Source organism: Physcomitrium patens, chromosome 11 (genome assembly GCF_059467195.1).
Source record: "Physcomitrium patens ecotype Gransden chromosome 11, ASM5946719v1, whole genome shotgun sequence".
NCBI lineage: Eukaryota > Viridiplantae > Streptophyta > Bryopsida > Funariales > Funariaceae > Physcomitrium > Physcomitrium patens.
Window position 1 is genome coordinate 3063014 of NC_143420.1, and position 12626 is coordinate 3075639.

The window sequence follows — 12626 nt, forward strand, 5'->3', positions numbered from 1 at the left end:
CATCTGTAACAGAATTTTTTATATGCACTGTTGTGTGATAAGTGAATGACAAGAACTGACACCAGCTGATCTGAACATAGAATACGGTGTCACATAACCTAGTGCCATATCTGCTACCTTTTACCCTGTAAACTTAAAACAAACATCAATCAAAGCCAACACACAATTGTTACAACCTCGAAATGGGACATCACTTCAACTTCTGCAACGCTGCAACTTCAGGAAAATCCTGACCAAGTGCTTTTAATGTCCTTGCCCACGCTGCAACCGAAAGTGTGAGGCAAGGGGAAAAAAAAAACACACACACACACAACAAAACAAAGAATAAAAAAGAGTAACAGCAACACGATTCCAGCCAATTTAAATCACTTATCAGAACCGCATTCTTGAAGAATCAGTATATGTGCCAATGAGATCTGTACAATAAATTCTACAAGAGTTTTAGGGCCAATTCCAAAATGCCCCACCAAGTTAATGATAACCTGACTAAATACCATTGAGAACATTAAGCAAACACTAAGCTGTAACAAATGCACCTTGAAGTTGGTCTACAAATACATTGTGGAACTTGTAGAACAGAATATGAACACTCACAACGCCTCTACTTGTGTTGCCTCCTGCTATAATATACCCCCCTACGTCTAACAAAACTCTTTCAAAGCCATTCAATAGCATGCCAAATCGATATTTCCTTAAGCTAGCTGCCACCTTCCAACGCGCGACCTTTCGAATCCTTAACACAAAAATTATAGATCCAGGCATCTCTCCACAACCATCCCCTCAGCAGAAAAAACAGTAGCTGCCTCGTCTTTTGTTCACTCCCATCTGGACGGCAACTTGACAGTCTAACATTACAATAAACTACAAGTTTAATCAAGATTCCCAGAATCTGCTGGCATCCTCTGAATACAAAGAGCGGTCCTGAATTTCAAGATTGGCAATATGGAGATCAATCATTCTAGCTTGCACACTTTTCTCCAGAACCAGTAGTGCCGGAAATAGCCACCAACTTTCCTCTTCCCTGCGTATAGCCAAAAGAACCGGGTTAGTTACGTGATATCTTTTTGATTAACATCTTATGACGATGAATAACTGTCACGATATATACTAAATGAGTGTGGGAAATGGAATTGACCAGGATTAGGACAGTGACATTAGGAATTTCCATATTCATTTAGTGTCACTTTGTACCACTGTTCCCTATGGACACTATCAGCTCATCTCCGTGAGTGATTCGGATCTTGATCAGAGTGGAACCGGAAAATTAAAACAAACGCTCGAAAGAATAAGAAGCGACTTACGAATTGAGGCCCTGCAGATCGGAACCAGCAGCACCAAACTTCATGACATAATGAATATATCCGTAGATAAATGCTGTCAGCTGCACCCATAATGAAAGCAGCATTAATATCATTCCACGTACCACAATTCTGACCTCGCCCTTTCAAAAATCCAATGCCTCAAAATCCCAGAAGGTAAATGCAGGACAATGACTGATTACAGTGCACTAAAAGTAGAGTGATAGGTGTGTAGATAATCATCGGACACAAAAGCTGTGCTGGACATAGGAAAATGACAGAAGTGAGGATTAGAAAAATTACAAGGTTCACAAACGAAGTGATGTTCCAGAGAGCATAAATCCGTGCTAGAGCAGCAGATTTTCGAGGACCATGACTGAAAAGAGCGTTCAGTCCCGCAGCACTTGGGAGAACTGATGCAAAAGGTAGCACCAGCAGAATTCCCAGCATTGCCCCCAACGATATTGAGTAAAACTGGAGCAGCATCAGGAGTGTCAAACTCAAATCCACAAGCAGCAGCAGAGATATAACGAGTCCCACAGAAGCCTGCACATAGAATCACCGTGATTGGCGAAGAAACAATTACAGATCCTCCAGCACACTGTAGGATTAAATTAAACAGTTGTCCTATTTGCGTGACTCCTTGGCAAGATTTACGCAGATTAGGATTAATTATGATGGTTTGAAAAAACTTGTAATTAAGAACAAGAATAAATGCAACTTTTTTTTTTGTCATCTCTCTTCATCAAAACTAAAGCAGCAAATGCTTCGCAAATATGACACCAAAGCATCAATGTAGCATAACAGCAGATCAAAAAAGAAAAAAGTCAAGAAAAATTACATGATGACCAACTGGTCTTGCATTCCTGAGGAGAAGTGATATTGGAAAGAATAGATAACGCTTTTCTTCCAGTGAACGTAGATTAGTAGGATCTATAACTGCACCACTAGTTCGTCGCCTTGAAAAGCCCAATTGAGAGTAACCGTGACTAAACTGCCATTGTTGGGGTGCATTGAATCTGCCATCCTGGTCTGATGGGATATAATTTCTACTGCACCAAAGATAAGTTAGTAAAGTTTCTGAAGTAGAGTAGCATACGTGAAGGACAATTCTCAAAAGATGCGCCCAAGAAAGCAAAAAGAGACGTCAATATCCAACACTGTAAATATATCCCTTTCGTCGATGGCAAATGCATCGACATGACATACTCCTGCACTGCTAGATGAAATTTCATTTGAATAGATCGAATTCTAATACTGGTTCTAGGTACTGAAAGAGTCTCCAGCAATGACTCAAACAATCGATTGGACAACAAGTCTTTAGTTTAGTAGTAGCACCTCCTTGAAAAACTACTTGGGCTTAGTTCATCTGGAAACTGCAAGGACTGAGGAGCATCGTCAGCAGGATTCATTACTAAGCCAAGCTGATAGTAGCCTGTGGCTGTAGCTTGATACCAAGCCATATCCACTCGAACACCAACAGTTGATAGCCTTGGGTTGGCATGGGTACTTAGCCAGTTCATGACAGGCAGTAAGCTGCTGCGAAGGGATCCCCTTCGCACTGTTCGTAACTGCGCATTCAGACCAGCTACCATTCTGTACCACATTGTTGAAGGGACAGCCTGTTTTCATAAACCACACCACATATTCAACGACATACACATTATGGCACCTACTACAAAACCAATGGATGCAACTCCATACGGCATCTAGATGAGAAAGCCAGCTTAACTGCAATTGAATCAACGAATTGGATTAACTAGCGCACGTATACTTGTGAATCAAATGAGTAAACATCATTTCTATTATTTATGACAAAGGATTTTACCTGGCCAACTAGGCTGGTTAGTAAGTTGTCGCTGTGGAGGCTGTAAGGAGCCAAATAGCTGCCTTCGCCCCCAAAAATGATGGTCATTGGCAATCTTTGCATCAGCTTGGGAGGCAGATCAGGTCGTTTTTCGTCTCCTCCCAGAAATACATCAATATACGCCAGCATCAAATCAGGTGTTGCAGCCACCTGCACAGACCAAGCTTGAGAGTTGGATACATTCAAAGCCCTCCAACAACAACAAACACCGTAAATCATGTTTAGCTCAGAAAAGTCTGATGAGTATTAGATTTTCGTTTTCATGAACACCAACAGCACAAATGCTGTATTCTCACAGAAAGACCAGCCAAGAGTCATGTAATATAGACAATCATCAATGCACGTCAAATTGTACACATGTATATAGGAACCTAAAAAGTAGCGACGGATTAATAATCACGTTGCAGTACGTAAATAAGCGGAAACCTAGGGCATAAACAATAGGTTTACTCCCTTCAAAATTCATGGTAACAAAGATAGGAGGTGTACACGGGCTATCTCATAAGTGAGGATGAAGACATGACCGTGTTACTATTTTTCGGAAAAACATTGAATCAGCTGTGCACTTAAAGATATTCCGAAAGTCCAGAATAAGTCACCTTTAGCCCTTCATAGAGTGCCCGAGATCGGCAAGATCTTAAGCATGCATGATCGTATTCTGAGCGTACATACTCCCGCAGTCTCTGAAATTTTTTACGTGCACGCCATTGCTGCCATGACCATGCGACTGGGTATGCCAATACTGACAAAATACTGTGCACCGATCCTTCCCACCATTGATAAGCTGCCAGACAGTTGATTTCCTCTGCAAATCTGTTGAAAGCATCTTCATAACTGCCAATCAAGGACACATATGAGCGCAAAAAGAACTTTCTTACACAATCAAATCACGCATTGCTCAAGTGATCAAACATCTCATACCTGAAACAAGTGATAAAACTCAGACGCAACCATTTAAAAGGAAGTATGTCAAATGCCAAAGCATAACTGACGAATGGATGCGATAAAAGATAAGAAATTACACAAGATCCATAATCTGCTCAGGAGGGGAATGAGGAAGGTGCCATGGCTCGTTAAAAGTATTATTGCCCATGAAATACATGCGATGTATATGGTTCTGTGACTCTTCCACTCGCGTAGTCTCAAGCACCTGTAACAAACATCTTAAAATTTTCAGCACAGGACACTCCAGGTAAGTAACAGTTGGAATCAAGCTGTGGTGAAGCAACTGTAGGAGTTGAGGAAGGAAAAAAACCTCGTTAAGGGACTCCAAAAATGGGAAGGAATGATCGATATGTCCCCCATGTGGTGTAGGAGCAGGTCCAGTGAAGTCATCATTGCCAACCAACTTCATTCGCGCAACACTTAACACCATAGCCAAAACAACCATGACAACTGAGAGCAAAAGTGTAAACAACCAAGGACCACCAAGCGTGTAGATCAGGTCCTCCACCATGGTGTAGCAGTTTGGCATGTGATACTTGTCTGAAATGCACTGATAAGGACAAGCTGTCTCAACGACACCCCCTGTGAAAAACATCAGCATAAGCATGTTAACTCGAAGTGAACTTCAAAGCCAGTACAGAACATATAACTTGGATCTAAGAGTAACTCAGAAAGTAGAGAAAAGTTACCACGAGCATATGTGTAATTAGCACGCCTTGGCAGATTCTCAGGTGGACATGGCTTACACAACTCAGGCTTCCAGCCAGTCTCATTCTTAAACGTTCCAACTGGACACTCCTGTTATGATAACACCCAATATACAGATTGAAAAAACTGATGTACATTAGCTAGTTTTGTCCACAACTTTAAGATTCTAATGCATAAGCATTTGCAAGTACTCCAATAACTGAAGCTAGTAGCCTACTAAAAACAGTTTTTCCATGCTTCCTTAAAATTGGAGACTTTAACCAAAATCACGTGCTGCTATTACAGACGAAACACACTTGAACAGAACAGCAAAGAGGTTACAAACCTCACAGAAGATGCCATACAGGCCAGGTGGACAATCAATTCCACTTATAGTACCATCTTCTCCTTTTTCAGATTTGTCACCTTCAGGATGAATAACGTCTTCTCCAGCATGACCACCCCTGTTCACACATCAGTAATAATCAAGATCAACTTCGACACATACGACCGCTACACGTCTATACATCCAAACAGCTCTAATTAGCTCAACTTTATCTTCCTATCAGACAAGGATTAGAGGTCCCTGCTTTGATAGTTGAAAATTGAAAATTAGGTCTTAATCATAACCAATTCTTTCCTTTCATGAAAGAATGTGTAAGAACCTGGTATGGTAGACGCCCTTGACGTAAGCAATGGGGACAAAATCAATCCCCGTGGGAATGTTGGACCAATGAAAGTGGAGTCGGCCACCACCACCGCCTCCACCACCCACTGGACCACCGTGACCTCCTGCACTTGATAGTATAGATTCGTTCCCCATGACCAATGTCTGCAGAAACAGAAGTAGGCTACCACCAGAGCCTCCACCTGGATCACCCATCCCTGAACCCCTAGCATGGCCTTGCGATGCATTAAAACTCCCACCATCCGCAGAGAGGGCTCCAAAAATTTCAATTTTGCTGATAGGATGTTCGCTAGAGCCCATAACTGCAAAGCCACAGCGCAGTGTGTAACCGAGTTGAGTAACGTCTTCGAACACACGTCACATTAATTGAAAGTGCACGTGATTGTCAAGCAATATCACTTAATGCTGACAGTGGTGCTCACCAAGTCCAGACAAGCCACTTCATACATGCAGATCACACAATTGTATGAAATTCATGTCAAGAAAGTATGTTAATTGAGTAGCAACTTCATGGGATTCATGGCAGTAGCATGCCCAAGGAAACATGATATATTGGGATTTTTCAAAAGTAAGATTAACTGATGAGAATGGTGGTGGGCAGCATGTAGCAAACCTATGATACCGCCACCTGTCGTAGAGTCCCCAAAACTTGCATTGCCACTACCACTGCCGAACTCACAGGGAAGCTTATGGTTGCCATAGATTGCACCACCATCGGCAGAATGGCCTTTGTAATAGCCCTTACCACCTCTACCACCATGGCCACCACCACCTGCTGCACCAGCTGATCCAATCATTCCTCTTCCAAGTCCTCCTTCACAACCTGACAGAATCATACACTACATCAGTTCCAGAAAGGTTGAAAGAAAGCTCACGTCACCAGTTACAGAAGGTTCAGAAAGCGTTATTGACAAAATGTAAACACATCGGATCCCTCAAATCACCATGTCCGGGGCTCTAGATCTTTTCAATATCAGTAAAACTTTAAATAAGAATCCAGCTTCGAGAAGCTCGCACAGTTGCTTCGACATACATATTGAACTTGCAATTGAAAGTCACAAACTCAGTGGAAAAACTCAAAAGTGTATCACTTCTCGAACGCTGAGGCACAGCATGCGGCTGCTTCAAGGCGTAAAGAGACACACCTAGTGATGACGAAGAAAAAAGGCCTCGAATTGAGATTGTCTTGACTCGCTGTACATGAACAGCGCTTCCCAAAACAGTGCCATTGATGTGCACATCTTCAACACGGCAGATCTGACCAAAGGCGTTGATGAGCATTAATACGACGGTACCTGTCTTTACATTCTTAGAATCACCGACTACACTCAGATTTTTGGGCCCTAATATCTTTGCGAACTAAATGAATCTTGGTGCACTTTAGACAGCATAGAATCCCAGGTATGACTTTTAAGTTCACTGGAAGCTGGTGCCCAGCACATCAGTATTGCTTGGAATATTAAAGGACGAACGCCTACTTACACTTCACAAAAGCAACAATTCATAATCAGTTCCATTCAGGAGGTCAGTACGAACATGTAAAGAAGGATGAAACCAATAATACGCCATACCTGCATTGTGAATGGGGATGAGACATTCAGCGTACAGTCTTCAGAGGGCATTAGCACCTCTTCTGGGCAAATATTGTTTTCACAATAAATTTTTGAGATCCTGTGTATACAGTTTTCACATGACAACAAATCCATAAGGGAATGAGTGTATTCACAGTGATACAACGATCGCCTAGCAAAATATACTTGGATACACGTTGAAGTTTGTGAAGCTTAAAAATCGTGCACCAAACTCTGAAATACAATTCGATATATTTTAAGAAACAAAGACAGTACAAAAACTTACTCCTCCTTAATTGGAGAGTCTTCCTCAAGTGGCGCCTGCATCAGTGCTCCTTTAGCAACCTAGCAACCAAATTTATCCCTTAGCATCAAAGCTTGGTTTATCAACATACCACATGAGGGATTTCTTAAGCAAAAGGATCGGTGAACAACCAAAGTACAATGACCCATTCCAAAAAGATGTCTCATGTATAAGAGTTCCCGCAATATAAGGTTCGAACTCGACTTACATGCACAGTATAGAATAATGAAACAAAAAGTCGTTGTGCTCTTAACATGTCACCAGGACCAGAGAGCTTCAGCAAACCCTGTCCATGCATTCCTAGATTTGCACTTGATTCGATCACTGACCCTTCCTGGAATGATCAGGATAGCCATTAAACAAAGACAACTTCATGATATATTGCAAACAATAACTATAGTTTTTTAAAATATAGACGATACATGGCAATTTTAAAATATGCGGAGGTCCATGATTTTTAAGGGTATTTTGCATCTCCTGTTCAGTTAAAACACACATGACAGAATCCTTACGACAATGGCTCAATTTGAACTGGTTGCATGTGGGAAGAAAGCTCAGCATACTCACCCGTAAAATAACTAAGTTGCTGGTCTCAACAGTGGACGTAGCCAACATAAAATCATCGGGATTGCCATCTACTTTGATGGTCGAGTTCCACATGAGCAGCATCTTCACAGTCAATTTGAGAGCCCCATACACCTTGATCGTAGAATCACTCATGAGCACCTCCTCTGCCACTAACTCAAACACAGAGCTCGAAAATGAAGCCAAGCCGAAACTAAGGAGACCTCCCGACTGCAACGTAATCATGGAACGAACCTGCATCAAATTTCGGCCATGAAGCGAACATCAAATAAGAAAACTTGTGAAAAAGCTCATCTGTTTTGCCCATGTCTAACAAAAGGATTATATCAGCAATAGTTTCTAAGTGTCTTCAACAAGGAAAACATCGGAAAACCCTGGGACTTCATTTTCCCCTTCAACAGTCATGAACACATTCAAAGTACTTAAATCTAAAAAAACACTTTAATCCACACTCACAAGACCAATTATACTATGAGAATCTTCCCGAAACATCAAATCTTTTTTGAAGTTGATAGAAAAGGTTTTTAGTAAATTATCACACACAAAAAATCTAAACCAAATATAGATGATGCCTTTCTCAATCTCTTTGGATTCGGAGGCAGCAATATTGCAGGAAAGATCATAACAATAGGCCGGGACAGATTTAATTTCAAACAGGTACCTGTACTCTGCTCCACAGCAGAGGGACTAATACACTCGCATTATTTTCCACAATCACTTTGGACCATAAAGGGTGGTTAGGAAACTCCAGCAGTAACGTGTCAGTAGAAGTTGTCTTGTTGCTATTAGAGACATATAAGGTTGCCGAGAAAATGTCAAACCGTGTGCCTGAGGCCCCATTGTTTTGCAGACAGGTTAAACTATCCCCACCTGCCAGAAGTTGAAAACAGCAGTGTTTCATCAAGTTGCACCTAACAAACTTTCTATGAACCTCGTTTCACCTCCAGCTTCAACATGAAATGAACGTATAAGCTTACAACCAAAACGCCTGGACATGGTTTTCATTCTACAGTTTCATCGCTCTGTTCTACATGTAATAAGCACAACAAAAAAATTAAAATTAAAATTAAATAAAATAAAAACTTAAAATTGCAAGAACTTAGTAACAGTTGTGCTCATCAAGAGTAAGCGCAAAGTCACAACATCAGTCCTCTTGGAGTCAACAGAAAAACTAACCATGATAACGGACAGTCACACCATCAAGCCTCATGGAGTCAATTGCAATACGCCCTCCTGAAGCACCTCCTCGACCGGAACCACCAATAGCACTGATTTGTCCATTCCCTTTTCTGCACTCAAGGTATACCAGATCTTCTGCCGTCAAAAACTTCTGTCCAAGTGGAGTTGAAAACAGCACAGCATGATAACACAGAAAGCATTTGCATCACATTGCAACCACCACCTCAAATCTGAGCATCTAGAACCGTATGCAAAACCAGGCAAGCTCACCCGCAAAGAATCTGTCCAAATTGAGTAAAAGACCTCATCTCCAACCAAAATCATAAATATACCACCATCTACTACTCTAACCCACACACACTGAGTTCATCCAAACTTTTGAAACAAACAACCGAATGTATCCAGCTACTTGGGAAGCTTAAATAACTTACATTCTAGATGCTCGCACGAAAAGACTGCCTCCAGATCCACCACCCCCCTCTTCCCCAACGGAGCCCCCATCCGCCTCAATTGAGCCATTGATCACTAGGATTCCCATCACTGTGACATTCACTCTGCCCCCACCTTTACCCCCAAGATCAGAGGTGTTACTTGTAGTTCCACCGCTGCTGCCGTAAAACCACGGCTGCATGAGCGTTGACCAGCCATACATATCACCACCCCAGCTATCTCTTTGTTCTTTACTGTGATCCTTCACGCAGTACGCACCCCGACCTCCATGACCAGCTCCTGCTCCGTCAATTCCAGACGGCGTACCACTAGCACCAGACGGAGGCTTTCCTCCAAACTCAGAGGAGTCCAAACTGGCAGCATCTCCTATATTCACATTAGCGGCTTGTATCCACAACGAACTGCTTCTTATGGTGGAATTTTCACCCATATTCAGGTCCCCATCTAGCAGTATAGTTAGACTACACCCAGATTTGATGCACGAGATAGAAACGTTGGGTTGAATCTCTAAGGTTCCATTTCCGACCACAAAGGTTTCATCTGCAGCGAAGGACACGGATTGCTTGAGCACACACACCGTTTCCAAAGAGCCCGCCCCCAATAAATCCTCTTCACATGTCAGGGACTGTTCGGCATACTTATGGTAAACATCGGGAGTTAGTGGTGTTCCCGGGCTCTGCCTAAGTCTCCGATCAGGTCTCCCACCAGGGTGAGGTTCTCGTATCAGGCTCCTTGTCGGTACCCACAAAGCGACCGCATGGTCCGATGTGCTGCAGCTGGAATAAAAGACTACGTGCAAGAACAAGATCAAGATACCGATGATGGTGGAGTTGAAACCAAGGGCCGCCATTCTGCACCCTCATAGTAAATCGATCACTAGGGTTTGGGCTCCAACATCGTGTGAAACGGACACCAATGCAGAACGGATGACGCAAAGAAAATGCCGATGCAGTGCCCGAAATGATCACTTTCCACCCTATTTCACATATACAGGCTAATTATGCCATCGGTGGCTTTGAACCTCCAAGTGTTTGCTTGCCCAGCCGTAATCACTAAAATACTTCCGACTAGATTTTAGATAATATATTCGACGAAGGTGACCAATTGTGGATTGATGACAAATGCTGAATCGTAACAGTGATTGCTAGATTCCAACGAGTGCGTGAATCCACTGCACTTGCTTAAGTTACCACCTGAAACAAAACAACATTGAGCAAGGATTCAGATTGTGACATAAATAAGCTGTCACGAAGTGTGTAGTCCCATCCGACGATGCGAGGTCTATTCATAGATGCGAGTTGAACACAAGGTCTAACCTAGAAATTCAGTGCAAACTAGACAATAATGCGAATTGCAACTAATTCGCGAATGCTTATAAGATTTAATACTAAGTGAATTTTTCCAAGAAACTCTCTGTACAGAATTCAACCCATGACTAACACTAAGATGCGTTCGCACTCGCTCGGTAATTGAACCAGCTACCACTGGCTAACATAACTACGCAAGAGTGGCATATCAAGCACCGATTAAATGTACATGTACTGTGGGCCGTGAATTGGTATTTATCTGCAAACGATGCCAACCTGTAAATCTGCAAATATTTCGAGCTCTGACGTTATAAAATGGCCCGCAAAAAAAGTGCATCAAGTTCTTGCAGACATCAAAAATTGACTGACTTCTGCTCCACAATACCCTAAAGTACGAGATTCCCCTAACTGCTTCCGACAGAAATTGAATCCCATAAAAGTTGCTCTCCTGTTGGGACCATCATCACGAGTGGAGTATGGCAAAAGGAGTCACTCCACAACCTCAACACTAGATTTCTCGACCTCCACTCTTCAATACCACGATCTCAGCTGCTCACCTATACAATCAATCCCCAAAACTTTAAAATGTATATTATCTTCTTGAAGTAAATTATATACCCTAGCCATCTGGAATCACTCTTCCATAAATCTCAAGCCTCACACCCCTAACCGTTCCTACAGCACACTACACTTCCCTCGTCGTCAATCAACACAGCAACTACTCTTCCCTCTCCTCAGCACCTCCAGATACCAATCAGAAAAATCTTCAAAACAGCTTCACGATTCCAATCCTGCTTCGCACCGCCACTCAATCCACCACACCATCTCGGAATCCTCCCCACAACCTCAGAAACCAACCCAAGTTTTCAAATCTCATAGATAAATTAGAAAAATTAAATCCTTTCGGAGCACTTCAACCTAACGACTCACACCATCGGAACGAGGCCAAAAGCAACCGCACAAAGCTGACACCCAATTCATCTCTTACTACGACAATAAAGAAGGCGCCCACATACCGGCACAGAACAGATTCTGCACGCCTCCTGGCCAACAAATGTAATAACAATGGAAAGAACAACATCCACGCCGCAGCTAATTCAAAACTTTGCGATGACATGTGTCTTTGAGGAGGAGGAGGAGGCTGGCAAATTTGCGAAGAGCGGGAGGCGCGGAAACAGGGGCCTGGTCCAGCTGGGTGAGTTTGACGCTCAACTTAGGGGGTCGTGTCTGTGACCATGATGCCCCCACATCTATGACCGCGATTGGGCTCAGTTCTCTGGCTGCCATCTGGATTTGGCTTGTGTGCTTGGGAGTTCTTGGATTGCGTGGATTCCTCTCCTTGTCTTTGTGCGAGCAGGCTTCATGGGTTGGTAGTGTGCTGTGCAGTTGTTTTGCAAAGATTGCGAAGGTAAAATTGCTACAATATGGAGGTATTGTCTGCGCTAAACCCATCAAGATCTTTCAGTTTCTACAAAAAGACCCACAGTGTGTGTAAATCATTCTAGTCAAGTGTGGCGTGGCTCGATGATTCCTTCGATGTGTGCGAAAAGCGTTTGTGCTACTCCAACGACCATTTCTAACAAAAAGGAATGAACCCAATTGTGTTAGAATCCTCTCAAATTCAAGATGCTTGAAACGACGTTCCGGTTCTGAACAACGGAGGTGACTTGTTAGAGTACATTACTGTTCCTATTCGTTGAATCTGGGGAGCAAAGCGCGTGGTACTTCTAAAGAATTCAGTATGT

General features: G+C 42.6%; 1 protein-coding gene across 3 annotated transcripts; it reads right to left on the reverse strand.

Annotated features, from left to right (window-relative positions):
* Window positions 1-517: 517 nt before the first annotated feature.
* On the reverse strand, window positions 518-12036 carry LOC112288662 (uncharacterized). Of its 3 annotated transcripts, XM_090254079.1 has the most exons (23): window positions 11898-11988; window positions 11111-11165; window positions 9556-10767; window positions 9122-9234; window positions 8607-8815; window positions 7928-8179; window positions 7569-7694; window positions 7343-7401; window positions 7057-7156; window positions 6631-6742; window positions 6099-6308; window positions 5463-5787; window positions 5144-5261; window positions 4800-4908; window positions 4421-4692; window positions 4188-4315; window positions 3765-3999; window positions 3127-3315; window positions 2637-2920; window positions 2140-2350; window positions 1602-1844; window positions 1302-1381; window positions 518-1021 (listed from the first exon to the last, which is right to left on the reverse strand). In XM_090254079.1, exons 3-23 carry the CDS (start codon window positions 10422-10424, stop codon window positions 874-876), a joined length of 4392 nt encoding a protein of 1463 aa, XP_090110205.1. In that variant the 5' UTR covers window positions 10425-10767; window positions 11111-11165; window positions 11898-11988; the 3' UTR covers window positions 518-873. The 3 variants fall into 3 exon arrangements, with proteins under 3 accessions (XP_090110205.1, XP_024388875.1, XP_024388868.1); XM_024533107.3 differs by lacking the exon at window positions 11111-11165 and having other exon boundaries at window positions 2140-2347; window positions 11898-12036; XM_024533100.3 differs by lacking the exon at window positions 11111-11165 and having other exon boundaries at window positions 11898-12036.
* Window positions 12037-12626: the final 590 nt, after the last annotated feature.